Genomic DNA, 14,774 nt, shown 5'->3' on the forward strand with positions numbered 1-14,774 from the left:
ACCCCTGCCCACCATTCTAACCATCATATTATCCTTTGCTCATCTAAATCATGCCCTCTCATCACAGATGTCCCTCAGGGTTTTGTCCAGGGCTTTCTTCTCCTGTTCCTCTATATTACTTCGCTTGGTGATCTCATCAGCTCCCATGTTAAATTGATTTAATTACCATCTTTATGCTGATGACTCTCAAATCTACCTCTCTAGCCCCAATCTCTCTGCTAATCTCTACTACTTTTCAGACATCCCCAACCGGAGTCCAGAGAGCATCTTAAACTCAACAGTCAAAAACATAACTCATGATCTTTCCCCCAAATTTCCCACAGTCCCGACATTCCCTATTACTGTAGTAGGCAACACTATCCTCCCAGTCCCCCAGGCTCAAAGCATAGGAGTCATCCTAGATTCCTCACTATCTCTCACTCCCCATATCCATTTTGCTGTTGCCAAAGTCTGCTGATTTCATCTTTGCAACACCTCTGAAATACATCCCTTTCTCTCCTCTAATGCTGCTACCAGCCCTGGTGCAGGCTCTCAAATCACCTCATGCCTGGATTACTGCAATAGCCTAATGGTGGGTCTGCCTACTTCAAATTTCTCCCCACTCCAATGCAACCTCCAGTAAGCCACTAAAGTGATTTTCCTAAAACACAGGTTAGATCATGTTACACCCCTACTCAATAAACTTCAGTGGCTCCCCTACAGCCTCCAGGAGCAAATACAAAATGCTGTTTGACATTCATAACCAAGCCCCATTCTACATTTCCAGTCTTTTTACACCTTGCTCTCCAACAGATAAGTCTTTGATCTACTGACACTGGTCTCCTGACTCTTTCATGAACCAGACACTACATCTCTCAGTTCTGGGCATTTTTTTCTGGCTCTCCCCCATGCCTGGAATGATCTCCTCTGTTTCAATTACTGAGCTCCCTGGCTTCCTTTAAGTTCCAACTAAAATCCTCCCTTCTACAGGAAGCCCTCCCCAATCCCTTTGAATTCCATAGTCTTCCCTTGGTTAATGTTCTCAACCATGAATTCCATAGTCTTCCCTTGGTATTTTACACACACACACACACACACACACACACACACCATTATCTCCTCCATTAGATTGTGAGCTCCTAGAGGGCAGGGACCATCTTTTGCCCTTTTTTTTTTATTTCCAGGGTTTAGCATAATTTCTGGAATATAGTAGGCACTTAATAAATGCTTATTGATTGATTGGCTTAGACTTCTTTAACTACTTTCAATTACAAGGTCTTTCAATTACAAATAGCTGGGGGAGGAGGGAGGAGTGAATTACGCTCCAAAAGACCTGATAACATTCTAAGTACAACCATTTCTAAGGTACTGGTCATGTTTAGCTGTAGGATTTCATAAGAAAGACAGGGCAAGATCTAGAAGAAGCTGAAAATTTGCTTAGAAAGAAAGAACCTCTCTGTAAGTGAGGACAAAGAATTTCCTTACTCCTGTTTGAATAGCTAAGGAAACTTGTATTCATGAAACAAATATTAAGGACCACTGTGAAGGTACCACAGAAATACAAAATGAAGAAGCAAGAAATACAGAGAAGCAGCAGCGAGTCCTGATCTGATGGAGGTTACAGACTATTAAGTTTAATTCTGCTCATGATCCAAACCTTGATATTACCAAGATATAACATAACTTTATACTCTTCCCTGGGAAGACTGATATTTGCATTCAGTTATTAAACATAATCAAGTTTTCCACAGCAATCTGTTACATATTCATAAGACCACAAACGACATCTTCATATTCTTAGAGATTATCCCTTCTTCAATAATTCCCCAAAAGTAAGCATCAAACTCTGAAGATCCATTATAAAACAGCTTTAATATTAATCATACTTAGATACACCGAAAATCAAACCATCTCATGAAACAAAATAACAAGTAATAAATTCCTGACGTTTTACTGAGTTCACTGTCAGTCCTGTACTTCCAGCACAACATTATAAAAGTTATCAGTGTAGGAGTGTAAAATATGAGTTATCACTTTACAAAAGGAAAAACTATGAAGCATCAAGGTCAAGTCAGTACTGTGGGTAAAAGTAATGCCAAGGTCAGGGTCAGTTAACAGTCTAACATTAAGGCACTAACAATTTAAGAGAGATTCCCTGTTTATTCAAAGTGAATAAATGGTCAACAAGCATCTCTCAAGCACTTACTATGGGGCCAGGAACTGCACTAAGTTCTGGGAATACAAAGAAAGACCAAAAACAGTCCTTGCTTTCAAGATGTTCACATTCCAAGGGGGGAAACAACATGTAAATAACTAGGTATAAACAAGAGATAATGAAAAACTGAGTTCCACTCTGATGTCCTAAAAACAAGAGCAAACTACTTTCCTCCAGATAGGCTCACATGGGAAAGAAATATTACCTGATGAAAAAAAACGGAAACCTCTGGTTTGGCTTAGGAAACTCAGATTTCCCATTTCTAACACCAAATGTGAAAACTAAATGTATGCAACAACTTTAATAGAAGTAAAATGTCAAGCAAATATGAGTCTACCAGGCAGAATAGTACTTATTTGCAATTTTTATCCTCAATCTTTAATAGGTCTTATCACTAGCCATAAATTCTCAAGAGCAGGTTTATATGGCCTGAATGCTGATGCTAGGGTAGCTTCATAAAATTATCCACTAGATGAGTGACTTAAAAGCCAAACCCTTCAAGGAAGATCTATGGGGATTCCATTTCCCAAGGTCTTATCTAAAGGGTATGGGGAAAGAGTACGTGGGTTTCTTATGCAATCAGAAAACTATGTGGAGAGTAGGTTAGGAAAGAACAGATTTGCTGAAAAAGAATGTGAAAGCAGTGGAAAGGACCCTTGGCCAAATCATTTCTCTCTAAGTCTCGATTTCCTCATATGTAAAATATTGGAATTGGATGATCTCTAAAGTTACTTCTTATGGCACCAAAGGAAGCTTCCTATCCTGGTCTTTGGGATAAAGGTCTAAGATTTAACAGTGCTTTCTCTTCCCTTAAGGCAAGGTTTTCATAACCTTTTCTGTGTTGTAGAACCCTCCAGCAGACTGGAGAAGCCTACAAACCTCTTCTAAGAATGATGTTTTTAAATTCGTAAAATAAAATGCATAGAATTACATATCAATTACATTGAAATAGTTATAAAAAAATTTTTTTTAAGTTCTAAGACCCCAGGTTAAGAACTCCTTTCCAAAGAGTTAAGCAGACTTTTTTTTTAAATGCCCATAGAAAAGAGAGACCTTAAAGGAATCAACATCTCTGATAATCTAATTAGAGGGAAGCAGCTAATCTTCCCCTCCTCCTTTCAAACCTTAACAGGTTGCCAGATAAAATAATTATATTCCAATAGAGAATTTTAAACATAAAAGTTAATTCCAATTACAACAAGTTTGTTTGGGGTTTTCTCACTACCCAAAGTTAAGGCCTTTAAAGTGGTCTTGAGGAATAAATCTTGAATCTCTTTGGGGAAAAAAAAAAAGAGCTTCTTTTACAATCAAAATTTTGAATATTTCTGAAAAGTTTTATCCAAGCATATGAAAACTGGTCCTTCAGAACTCCTGGAAAACAAAGTAAATGGCCCCTGTGTGGCAAAAGCATAGCTTTAGGTAGCAAATTCCAAAGCTACCTAATCTAAGGACAAGAAAATGCTGTCCTTAGAGAAGTCAGAGACAATGCTATACCTTAGTCGCCAACTTTGGAAAAATTAAACTGTTTCCCACCTCAAGTCTCCCCTTCTGCAGAAGACTCATAGTCTCCCCACCCTAGAGCCTTCCCCTCACACATTAACTTACACAGTCTCTATTTTGCATGTTTTCTCCCTGTTAGAGGGATAGAGATTATTTTGCATGTTCTCTCCCTGTTAGAGAGATAGAGATTATTTTGCATGTTCTCTCCCTGTTAAACAGTGAAGACCTTCAGAGAAGGGACAGTCTTTGCCTTTCTTTAAGTCCACAGTACTTAGCATACATCAGGCACGTGGTAAGCACTTAACAAATGTTCACTGAGAGCTTGTAGAAATTTTGTACCACTGGCTCTGCTTGACAGCAGTAATCAATACTTTCTCCATAACAACCTTGTGACATAGTGTATTATCCTCCTAACTACAGCTAAGGACACTGAGTTCAGTGAGTTTAAGATGTTTGTTTCCTAACATGTGGCTAGCAGGTGGTGGACCTGACCTTGAAACCACATTTTTTAATGCCAACTCCAGGGCTCTTTCCACACCACCTTGCTGTCTCATAAATATATTGCTCCTAATAAAAATAACATTCCAAATCTCCATTATTGCTGTGGAAATTAGAATTGTACTATTTTAAATATCAAAGCCAGACTCAGATACTTCCTAGCTGTGTGATCTTGGGCAAGTCACTTAAATCTACTAGTCTCAATTTCCTCAACTATAAAAATGAGGATAATTACAGCACCTACACCCCACAGTTGTTTTAAGGATCTAATGAGATATTTGTAAAAAACACTTAGCATAGTGCCTAGCACATAGCAGGTACTACATAAAATGTTAGCTATTAGATAACATCCAGCCAATGATGTGGAGCACAGGTGTCAAATACACAGCCCTCCCCAGTGCTGGGCAAAACCAGATTAAAATGCAATTGGGAAATGTATGACAAAATAAACAAAAATACAATAAAAGCATGTTAATTTGTGGTTTTCTAATAAGTCAATATGTGGCCTGCAGGGATTCACTTAACTTCCATTTGAGTTTGACACTACTGATGTTGACAATATTATTTCAATGTCAACACTGCATTTAACAAAAGTCTCCAGTGATACACCTGGAGGCAAAAATGGAAAAAAAAGATGAGTGCTGATAATTTACCTAATGTTAATGAGGAGGTTCTAGCAATATACTAATCCAGGTCTTAAAAACAGAACCACAGAACAAAGCCAGAAAAGACTTTAGATATCCAACCCCCTTATTTTACAAATGAGGAAATCTGAATTGATTTGACTAAGACACAACTTGTAAAAGGTAGAGCTGGTTACTAGAACCCAGTCCTCTTGACTTCCAGTCTGTTGCTTTCCATTACACTGATACAAGACTCCATCTGGCTTTGTCTTCTGCCTTCTACCAAGGACTTAGTTGGAGACCAAAAGTTGGGAGTAAGGGCAATATAATGGGTAAGAAAATCAGGATCTAAAAAGATCAACAAACTGAGACACAAAACCTGAAGCTAACAAGATAATACTTTAAAGTAGGATAAATATAAAGTCCAGAATAAGTTTAAAAAAAAAAACAATTTATACAAAGACAGGATCAGAGAGAAAGGTTTAAAAGGAATTAATATGAAATAGTACTGGAGGTGTTAGCTTATCTTAAATTCAATACACACTAACTTGGAAAAAAGCTGACACTATCTTGAACTACATTAACAGGAAATATAGTGACCAGAGCAAGAGAGATAAGACTATATACATCCAATCTGTGACTTTGAACTAAAGGTTCCCGGTCTTCTGATTCAATATCCAATTCCAGTTTGGTCCCACTGATCAGACCACATCTGAGGTACAGTTTTTAAGTCCAGGTACCATAGGTTAAAAGAGGGGTAATAGAAGAGGAGTGAATCCAGAAGTTTCACAGAATCTGGAGACAATGTTACATGAAGGGGAAATGGTTAGCCTGAAGAATAATGAGACAGAGAGGGCACAGGATCATAAATTTAAAGCTGGAAGGGACCTTAGCTGTCATCCATGGTCACCAGGTAAGTTCAAGAGTCCTGAAACACTAGTGCCCCACAAACCACTGGCTCTGCTCCACCCCCCAAGAATCACTCAAAGAAACAATCAATCTCTGTGAGGAAGAAGCCAGCCATCCACTGCCACCACCAACACCAAGTACTGACCAACTGCCAACACTGGGCAGGTAAACCTGAGATCCCAGGGAATAAAAGCTTGCCACTATCTCCATCATCCTTCCTCCCCCCATAACAGTAGAACTTCTTCCAAGTCTAACCTCTGACAACATGAAGGAAGCAAATCTTGTGGAGGTGTGATTGGCAACTGCCTCAGAATGTACTCCAGCCCCCCCTACCTTTGGTAACCACAGCTACTTAAGAAACAGAAAAAAAAAGTCCTCGATACCAAAAGTCCCTGGCACTGTCAAATGGCTCAACATAAGGTTTTTATTAATGAAAATGACACTAAAGATGATGCATTACCATAAGCCTTGCTGCTGCACTCTAAGGACCTCCAGGCTTTTCCATCTGGTTGTCTCCCCTTATTAGACTATGAGCTCCTTGAGAGCAGAAACTGCCTTACTTTTTCCTTCTTGTATCCCCAGCACTTAAAAAAGTGCTTTGTACAGTGTAAACAACAAATACCTTTTCATTCACTCATCTACTTCAAACCCTCTCATTCTACAGATGAAGAAATGGAAGGTCCAGAGAAATTAAGTGATACGCCTAAGTTCATGAGGGTAGTAAGTGGCAGGGCCTATATCCAAATCTAAAGCCCTTTCCACTGTGCCATGCTGTCCTCAAATAGCCAAGAATCTGGCTGATAGAAAAGACTCATTCTGCACAACTCCTGATGGCAGAACTGAGGCCAGAGGATACAAGTTACAGAGTAAGATTTGAGATTCAAAATAAACAGTATTAACAATTAAATTGGTCCAGAAATTCAATCAGCTATCAAGTGAGCTCCCTGTCATTGAAAGATGTTCAAGCAGAAGCTACTGTCAGAAAAGCAGACAATTCCTGCTTTAGGAAGGAGAATGGACTTAAGGTTCTTTCCAAGACATACTAGTTTACACTTTATTATGTACCTCATTTTCCTGAATACAGTTTAATACAAATTGTGTTCACTTAGATTGTGAACTCCGAGAGGGGAAGCACTGTCTTTTCCCTCCTTTTGTATCCTCAGATTGTATGCCTGGAACAAAGTAGATGCTTAGTAAATGTTTATTGATTAGATGTTTATTGGATTACTTGTAAAGTGAGAGAGTGACCACCAAAGGTCCACAGCTATAAACTGATAACCCTATGATTCTTAACCTCCAATTCTAGCCACTCCTCAATCTGTCATACTTTAATCTACTCCCACCCAAAAGAATACCAGCTGTTCAACACCTTGTTCTGAATTCTACTTATTCCAATTATACTGCCCTTTGTCTCCAAGGCTAGATGAACTCCCCTTCTAAATCTTCACTTCTGGATGCCCAACAATTGGGAAATGACTGAATAAGTTGTTGCATTATGACAGTGATGGAATACTATTATGCTTTAAGAAATGAGGGGAATGGGTTCAGAAAAACCTGGGAAGACTTATATGAACTGATGAAAGTGAGCAGAACCAGAACACTGAAGGATAACAGCAATAGTGTATGATGATCAACTGTGAATGACTTTAGCTATTCTCAGCAATACAATGATCCAAGACAATTCTGAATGACTTATGATGAAAAATGCTATCCATCTCCAGAGAAAGAACTGATGATTTTCTCTTTTACAACATGGCTAATATGGAAATGTTATGCATCATTCTGAGTGAATAATTGATTATCACATTTTTCTCAATAGATATAGAAGGGATGCATGGGAGAGAATTTGACACACAAAATTAAAAAAAATATACTAAAAATAATAAATTTGAAATTAAAAAGAAAAACCTTCACCTCTTTATACACAAAGTTTATGTTTTTTGTTGTTGTTCAGGGGTTTTCTTGGCAAAGGTATTAAAGTGGTTTGCCATTACCTTTTCTAGTTCATTTTCCAGATGAGGAACTGAGGCAAATAAGGTTAAGTGACTTGTGCAGAGTCATACATCTAGTAAGTGTCCGGGGCAGATTTGAACTCATGAAGATGATTCCTCCTGATTCCAAGCCCAGTGCTCTATCACTGGACCACCTAGCTGCCCCAAAGCCTATATTATATCAAGTACCATTATCTCCTCCAGGAAGCCCTCCCTCATCCCTCCAGTTGAAGTGATCTCTAGCTCTTCGTCAGTTTTGTATTTTGGGGGGGGAGATGGATCCCTCTTTTGCCTTTAACCTTTCCATTAAACTATAAGCTCCTTGAGGGCAGGTACTGTGTTGTTTTTCCATCTTTGTACTCCTCAATTCTTGGCACAGTAAGCAGATTTTGGGATGGAAAGAACCCTCCAACTAGTCCAATCCTCTCACTTTACGGAAGAGGAAATGGAGGCCCAGCGATGTTAAATGACTTGCCAAGGGCCACATAGGTAAGTAGCAGAGCTGGGTTTGAACCCAGATCCTGTGATTTCAAAAACACTCTTTCTGCTATACTTAATAAATGATGAACTGAACTGAATTTTCAGTTTTCTGTCAACAAGGCACTAAGTGAACTTTTCTGAAGCTACCTAAATTTTCCACTAAAGAAGGAAGGACTGAGAATAGTTTGTTAAAGTTTCTACAATTTAGGGTCAGGGACTCCAGAGATTGGCCTAAAGTGCTGAGAGGTTAATGACTTGACTTACCAACAGCCACACAGCCAGTCTATGTCAGAGGTAGGACTCTAACCCAGGTCTTTTTGGTTCCCTGCCCGGGCTTGCCATTTATTATCTCACTACGCCTCTGCATAATGAGCATTGTCTAACAACAACAAAAGTGGTCACCCTAAAGCACTGAGCAACTAATTTACTGGACACTGAAGTGAGCAAACTCTCTTATCTGTTTCCTGACCTGTGAGGTCCATTTTCAAGCCATTCTTCCAAAATCACTAAAGTAATCACTCAGCAAGCAATTTTAAAACACACACATTTTGTGACAAAAGAATATACTCTACCTTTCTGAACGTGAATGATGTCTGGAAAGTTGGCCAGATGTCCCTGATACAGCGCTAACAAATCCATCACTGGGTCCAGGTCCTGCCGTGGCTGCTCAGCAAAGAGCTCTCCAATGGCATCGTAGGCATCTCCGGTGAAGGCAATGGCCTGGTTCAGGCCGACGGAAAAGGCCTGTTGGTCCAGTTCAAAAGCTTGGCTCAGCCCTCGGAAGGACTGTCCCACCTTCTGATATTCCTTCTTGAAGCCAGTCACTTGCTTCCTGGCAAATTCGTTGGCCGTGTGGTTGAGCTGCAGGGCACTGTCATCCATCTTCTTGGTGAAGCTCTTGAAGCCGTCGATCTTACTCTCCACCTCTTGCAGGTCCAGGGCCGCCGCCGAAGGGGTGCTCAGCGTCAAGAAAAAGTTGGCTCCGACCATCTCGTCCCTCTCCGCTTTCCTCTTGCCCTGCTTCCAGGCCTTCTCATCCGTGCTGCTACTGCAGGTCAAGAAGTGCTGGAAGACATCGCACTGGGCCAACACCGGGTGACTGGCCATGTGGTTCATCCACCAGATGAGTCCTTTCCTGCGCTTGGAAATAAAGTCCTCCTCGAAGCGCCCCGTGGCCTGCTTCTCGGGCAGGTGGGGCACCGAGATGACCGGGAACTTCTCGGCCAGGCGGGCATAGAGCCAGTCGAAGTGCTTGTAGCGCCGGTGCACGGGCACCTGGGTGTGGGTGGGCACCAACTTGTACGAGATGTAGCTCTTCATGCCTTTGAACTTGGTCTGCTTGGTGGGGTCGTCGATGGTGCACTGGAACGGGTAGGGGTTCTCCTGCCACTCGGGGCCGTAGGGCCCCAGCACCACGCACAGCTTGTCCCCGTCCTTGACGAAGCCCGAGGCCTCCCCCAGCACGAAGGCCTCGCCGCCCGACTTGACGAAGGTGGAGAAGCGGTTCAGGTTGCGGCTCACGGTGGCCGAGCTCTTCGCCCCCGACGGCGGCGGCGGGTGCGGGGGGTGCGCGTGGGCCGCGCCGCCCCGGGAGCCCAGGGACAGGTCGGAGCGCGTGGACAGGCGGTAGCGCCCGGGCGCGCAGCCGCCGCCCCCGGACGACGAGCCGTCGTAGTCCGGGTAGGAGCCGCTGCCCAGCGCCCCGGGCTCGTCGGCCACGGTCGAGCTGTCGTCCCACTCGTCGTCCCAGTCGTCGTCGCTGCCCTGGCTGGGCTGGTAGCCGCCGCCGTAGAGCGGCTGCGCCGGCGAGGGCTGCAGGGCCGCCCCGGCCGCGCCGTACGGGTAGCCCGCGGCGGCCGGGGGCGGCTGCTGCCCGGGCTGGAAGCTGTCGGAGGGCAGCGGCTTGAAGGAACTCGCCAGCGACAGCCCCAGCGGCGCTGCCGACGAGGCGGTGGCGGCGGGCGGGGGCAGCGGCTCGAAGCCGCCCGGGGGCACGTTAGCGTAGCGGGCCGCCGGGCCGTAGCTGTCGCCGCTGGGCGCGCTCGGGGGCTCCGGGGCGCGGATCACCTGCACGTAGGAGGCCGGGAAGAGCCCGCGGTCGCCGCGGCTGTTGACCCCCTCCAGCCAGCCCTCGATGTCCTGCTCGCTGCACAGGCTCAGCACCTCGTGCTCGCGCAGGGAGATCTCGCCCGGGTTCTCCGACCTGAAGTCGTACAGCGCCCGGGCGCGCAGCGCCATGGCCCCGGCGCCCTCGACTCGCCCGCCCGTCCGGGGTCCTCCGCCCGGCCCCGGGCTACTCCCGGCGCGTGAAAGGCAGGCTCCGCGGCGCCCGCCCGGAGCCGCCCGTCCCGTCTCGTCCCGGAGCTCGGCTGCGCTCGGATCGCTGCGCCCGCTCCGCTCCCCTCCGGCTCCCCTGGCAGCGACGACGGCAGCAGCAACAGCAACAGCAGCAACAGCAATAACAGGAACAGCAGCAAGAGCAGCGGCAGCAGCAGCAACAGAAGCAGAAGCAGCGCTCAGTCCCCGCTTCTCCGCCGCCGCCGCGGGCTTTGGGGGCGGGGGCGCCACAGCCTCCCACGTCCCCAGCTTTGCTAATCCACGGCCGAGAGGAGCGGGGCCAGGGGAGAGCAAGCGATCGCAGAGTCGCTCCTTTGCTGCGTCCGCTCGGCTCGCTCCGAGGAGGAAGTGGCCGCGGCGCCGCGGTTCCCAGACCACCGCTGCCCCCTGCTGTCCGAGTCCTGCAGCGGGTCACCGGGTCTGAGGAAGCGGGGAAGCTTCCTATGGATAGTTCCTGGGTGCTAAGGAGCTTTTTGTTGTCGCTTTTAACTGCCTGGTTAAAATATGTTTTTATAAAAAACACCTCAAATGTAAACTTAATTTATAATTTAACTTACATGTAAAAAAAAATAACAGGAATGCAAGTACCAAGCCCTCACTCCTATTCACATTGATTAACTAACATTCAGGGAATGGTCTAGAAAGTTAGCAAGTGATCAAGATAGCAGTTGTCAGGATTAAATTATCAATTATCCCGGATTCTTAACCTGGGATCAACTGTCCTTTAATAGATTTCAGGGGGTCATAAACTTGAATGGAAAAAAATATATGTGTGTGTGTGTGTGTTTATGTATATATTGTCTCACTGAAATTTAGCATCTCCTTCAATTATTTAAAAAACTTTTTTCTTAGATCCATACTGTCAAAGGAGTCTATGGCACAAAATAGGTTAAGAACCTTTGATCTGAAAAGAAGGGGGGAGGGGAAGATTGGAGATCAGACAATGGACAAGATAATTGGTCAGTGTTAGTGAATTAATAGCTTACATTTTTCCAATCCTTTGCAAAATACTATATACATACATATATATGTGTGTGTGTATCTACATATGTATATTTATATCTACTACATATTTATATATTTGTATATATATATACATATATATGCATTACACATGCATATGTATATATGAAATTATACTGCCTGTAATCTAATTTAGAGTAGAGGAGTGGATACTGATGAATGGAATCCTTAAAATCCTTAAAATTATCATATATCATTATCATCCTTATCAAATATATCAAATATCCTTATCATCCTTAAAATGAGAAAATTGAACCACATAATTCATAAGGTACCTTTTAGTGCTAAATTCTACCAGTCACTTAATGTCACCCCCCCTCTATATAATGAAGGGTCAGACTAGATGACCGCTGAGGTCCCTTTCAGCTCCTGATCTATAATCCTGTGAATAATGATGGATGACTTCTGGTGCTAGCTAGAGCTGTCCAAATAGGTCAGCTTCCTTTCACAGCCTACTTACACACAACAATCTATTTCTTTGTGGGCTGAACTGCCACAGCATTGCTTTTGGCTAGAGAGTGAGCAAAGCTTGCCATTGACAATTATATACCCCAGTGACAGGAAAGCTATGTTTGACAAAAGTAGTAAAGATATGGTGTGGGTGGTACCCATTAAAAATGTGCACACACCTAGCTCAGCCCAACAGAAAATGGTCTACCGTAGGTGTGGGCAGAACCAAAAAGAGATTTCCTTTCCCATGAATAGTATGACCTCTATTACTGACTCTTTCCCTTCCTTTCCTATGTGTACATCTCTTCTTAGATTATATGTTTAATGAAGGCATAGGGATCCTGTCCCAACTAGACTTTATTACCCCCTTCACTTCACTTCCCACCCCCTAGAATGCCCAGCACACAGTATGTGTTTAATGAAAGTGTGGTGTTGTCATATGCTTTTGACTTCCAGCTCATCTCCAACCATTTCAACTTTGCTCTGACCTCTCATCTTCCTCCCACTGGAACTGAACTGCCGCCGAGGCAGCTCAGGATCTGATGGTGAGTTTTCATCTTTTCTTACCTGGTACAATGCTCCCAGTCCCAACTTTTGCTCACTGATATGTGTTGTCTTTCCACATTCGAATGTAAGCTATTAGATAGCAGAGACTATCTTAATTGTTTTGAAAAAGATAGATAGATGTATGCATACATATACATATATGTATGTGTGTGTGTATCTGCTACAAGGGACATTAATGAAACTGAAAATCCTGAAATGGAAAGAGAATTTAATTTGTAATCAGAAGACTTGGGTTTGCATTGCAGCTCTGCTACTTATTATCAATGAGTCAAATCAACAAGCATTTATTAGGTGTTTAATAGATACCAGGCTCTGTGTTAACACACACACACACACACACACACTACACACACACATAAATAGTCCCTGCCTCATGGAGTTATGAAAGAGATAGCATGTGCATAAATTGACACATATACACACACATACAGAATAGATACAAGGTAACCTTAAAGAGGAAGGCACTAGCAGCTGCAGTGTCATGGCACAATCCTCTGGTCTTCAATTTCCCTGTCTATAAAATCTGAAGGTTGGAATACATGATCTTTAAAGTTTTTTTTCTCATCTCTAAATCCTGTGATCCTGAGATTACAACTTCTGCTAATTAATCATACTGCTAATCATTGAATTCTAGGTCAGTATTTCCAGTAGTCAGAACTAAGGTCCAGTGCAAAGTTAACCAATCAGATCTTTTACATTTGAGCACTTAATGAATCCAGCTGGTTCCTAGTAATCAGATTCCCTGAGAATAAGACATCCCACAACAAACTTCTTTAAACTATTAAACTGGTGGGTCAACAGGTTTTATAGGATTAGGAAACAGGAAATCTTAGACAAAGCAAGTATGATACCTCTTCCAAATGAAAGTTAAAAATTAATTGAATCAATCATCAACCACCTCTCCCACCTTACTTAAAGTAACTAGGAAGTTAGATCCCCTCTTTGATTGAGATCCACAATCAATCAATCAGGGCCCACCACCTCTATTGAATTGGTCAAGGGCATAAAAGTAGGTTTGAAAAGTCCATAATCAATCTTGGAAGGAAGAGTAAGCCATTGGATGAAATGAAATGATGCTACATGGTGGAAAGTATTAGGGATTTGTTGAAGAGTCAGCCCTGTGGATAAAAACCCCCAAGCAAGTTTGGAACCCTTGGCTGCCCAACCTAATGGTAGTCTTACTTGATAAAAGAACCGAGCTCAGAGTTTCTTGTTAGTTACTATATATAGGGTGGGAGTGGTTGATTGATTCAACTGACCACCCTCTTTTAACAGATGGAAGAGGGATGAGAATGGTTTTGTATAGGTCAAGAGGGAGGGACTAAATACAATCATTGGTCAATGAAATGAGGCAGATTTTGTCACAATACAAAGACAAACTTTCTTACAATTAGAATGGTTTAAAAATGGAATAGGTTGCCTTGTGAGTTCATGAATTCCTTCACCCTAGGATTGTTCAAACAGAAGCATGATACATACTTGTGGGAAATGTTACAGAAGGAATTAATTCATGAGGCAGGGGACTGGACCAGGTGATCTCTGAGGTCACTTCCAACTGTGATTATATTTTAGAATTATTCTATTTTAGTTTGGCTTCTCAAAATTTAATGAAAATAACTATAAATGATCATTTTAATCACATTTCTACTAGATCTTTAAGAATATTAATTTGGACACCTATCATGTCTCCAAATGTGAATATGAATATCTTCCCTAAAATTAGAGAGCTTGAAAGGAAAAGAAAAAAAAGTGTTCACTGAAAAATATCACCAACACAGGCTATACTCAATCTTTATATATCAGATATTGTGAGTGAGAAGTATAGATTGTATTTTGATCACCACAATAATTACATTATGGTTACTTTTTATGTTAATCTTTCATATATTCATTCAATCAACCAATAAGTATTTCTGCACTCCTCTGAATTTCATCATACTCCCCTCCTACCCTGAAAACTTTCATTCCTCCATTCCGCTTCTCAGCTTTTCATATATTATCTTTCCCCATTAGATTGTGAGCTCCTTGAGGACTGTCTTTTGCCTCTTTTTGTATCCCCAGCACTTAGTAATGTGCCTAGCACATAGTAGGCACTTGATATATCTACTGATTTTATTGAATTTATTTTATTTTATTGAAGTAAAAGACCTGAGGTAAAATCCAGCTGTGTGACCCTGGGTAAGTCATTTATCCTCATTTTGC

The 14,774-nt window shown here is 42.5% G+C and overlaps 1 protein-coding gene across 2 annotated transcripts in view; it reads right to left on the minus strand.

The window, feature by feature from the left end:
- The window catches only part of SNX18 (sorting nexin 18), a 156,378-nt gene extending 145,945 nt beyond the window's left edge, over window positions 1–10,433 (minus strand). For both annotated transcript variants that reach the window (XM_027863593.1, XM_027863592.1), the window contains exon 1: window positions 8,768–10,433. In XM_027863593.1, coding sequence (XP_027719394.1) covers window positions 8,768–10,433 — 1,666 coding nt within the window. The remainder of the gene's footprint in view (window positions 1–8,767) is intronic.
- Between the last annotated feature and the right edge of the window lie 4,341 nt (window positions 10,434–14,774).

The sequence above is a fragment of the Vombatus ursinus genome, unplaced genomic scaffold (assembly GCF_900497805.2).
Source record: "Vombatus ursinus unplaced genomic scaffold, bare-nosed wombat genome assembly UNPS02014772.1, whole genome shotgun sequence".
Taxonomy (NCBI): Eukaryota; Metazoa; Chordata; class Mammalia; order Diprotodontia; family Vombatidae; genus Vombatus; species Vombatus ursinus.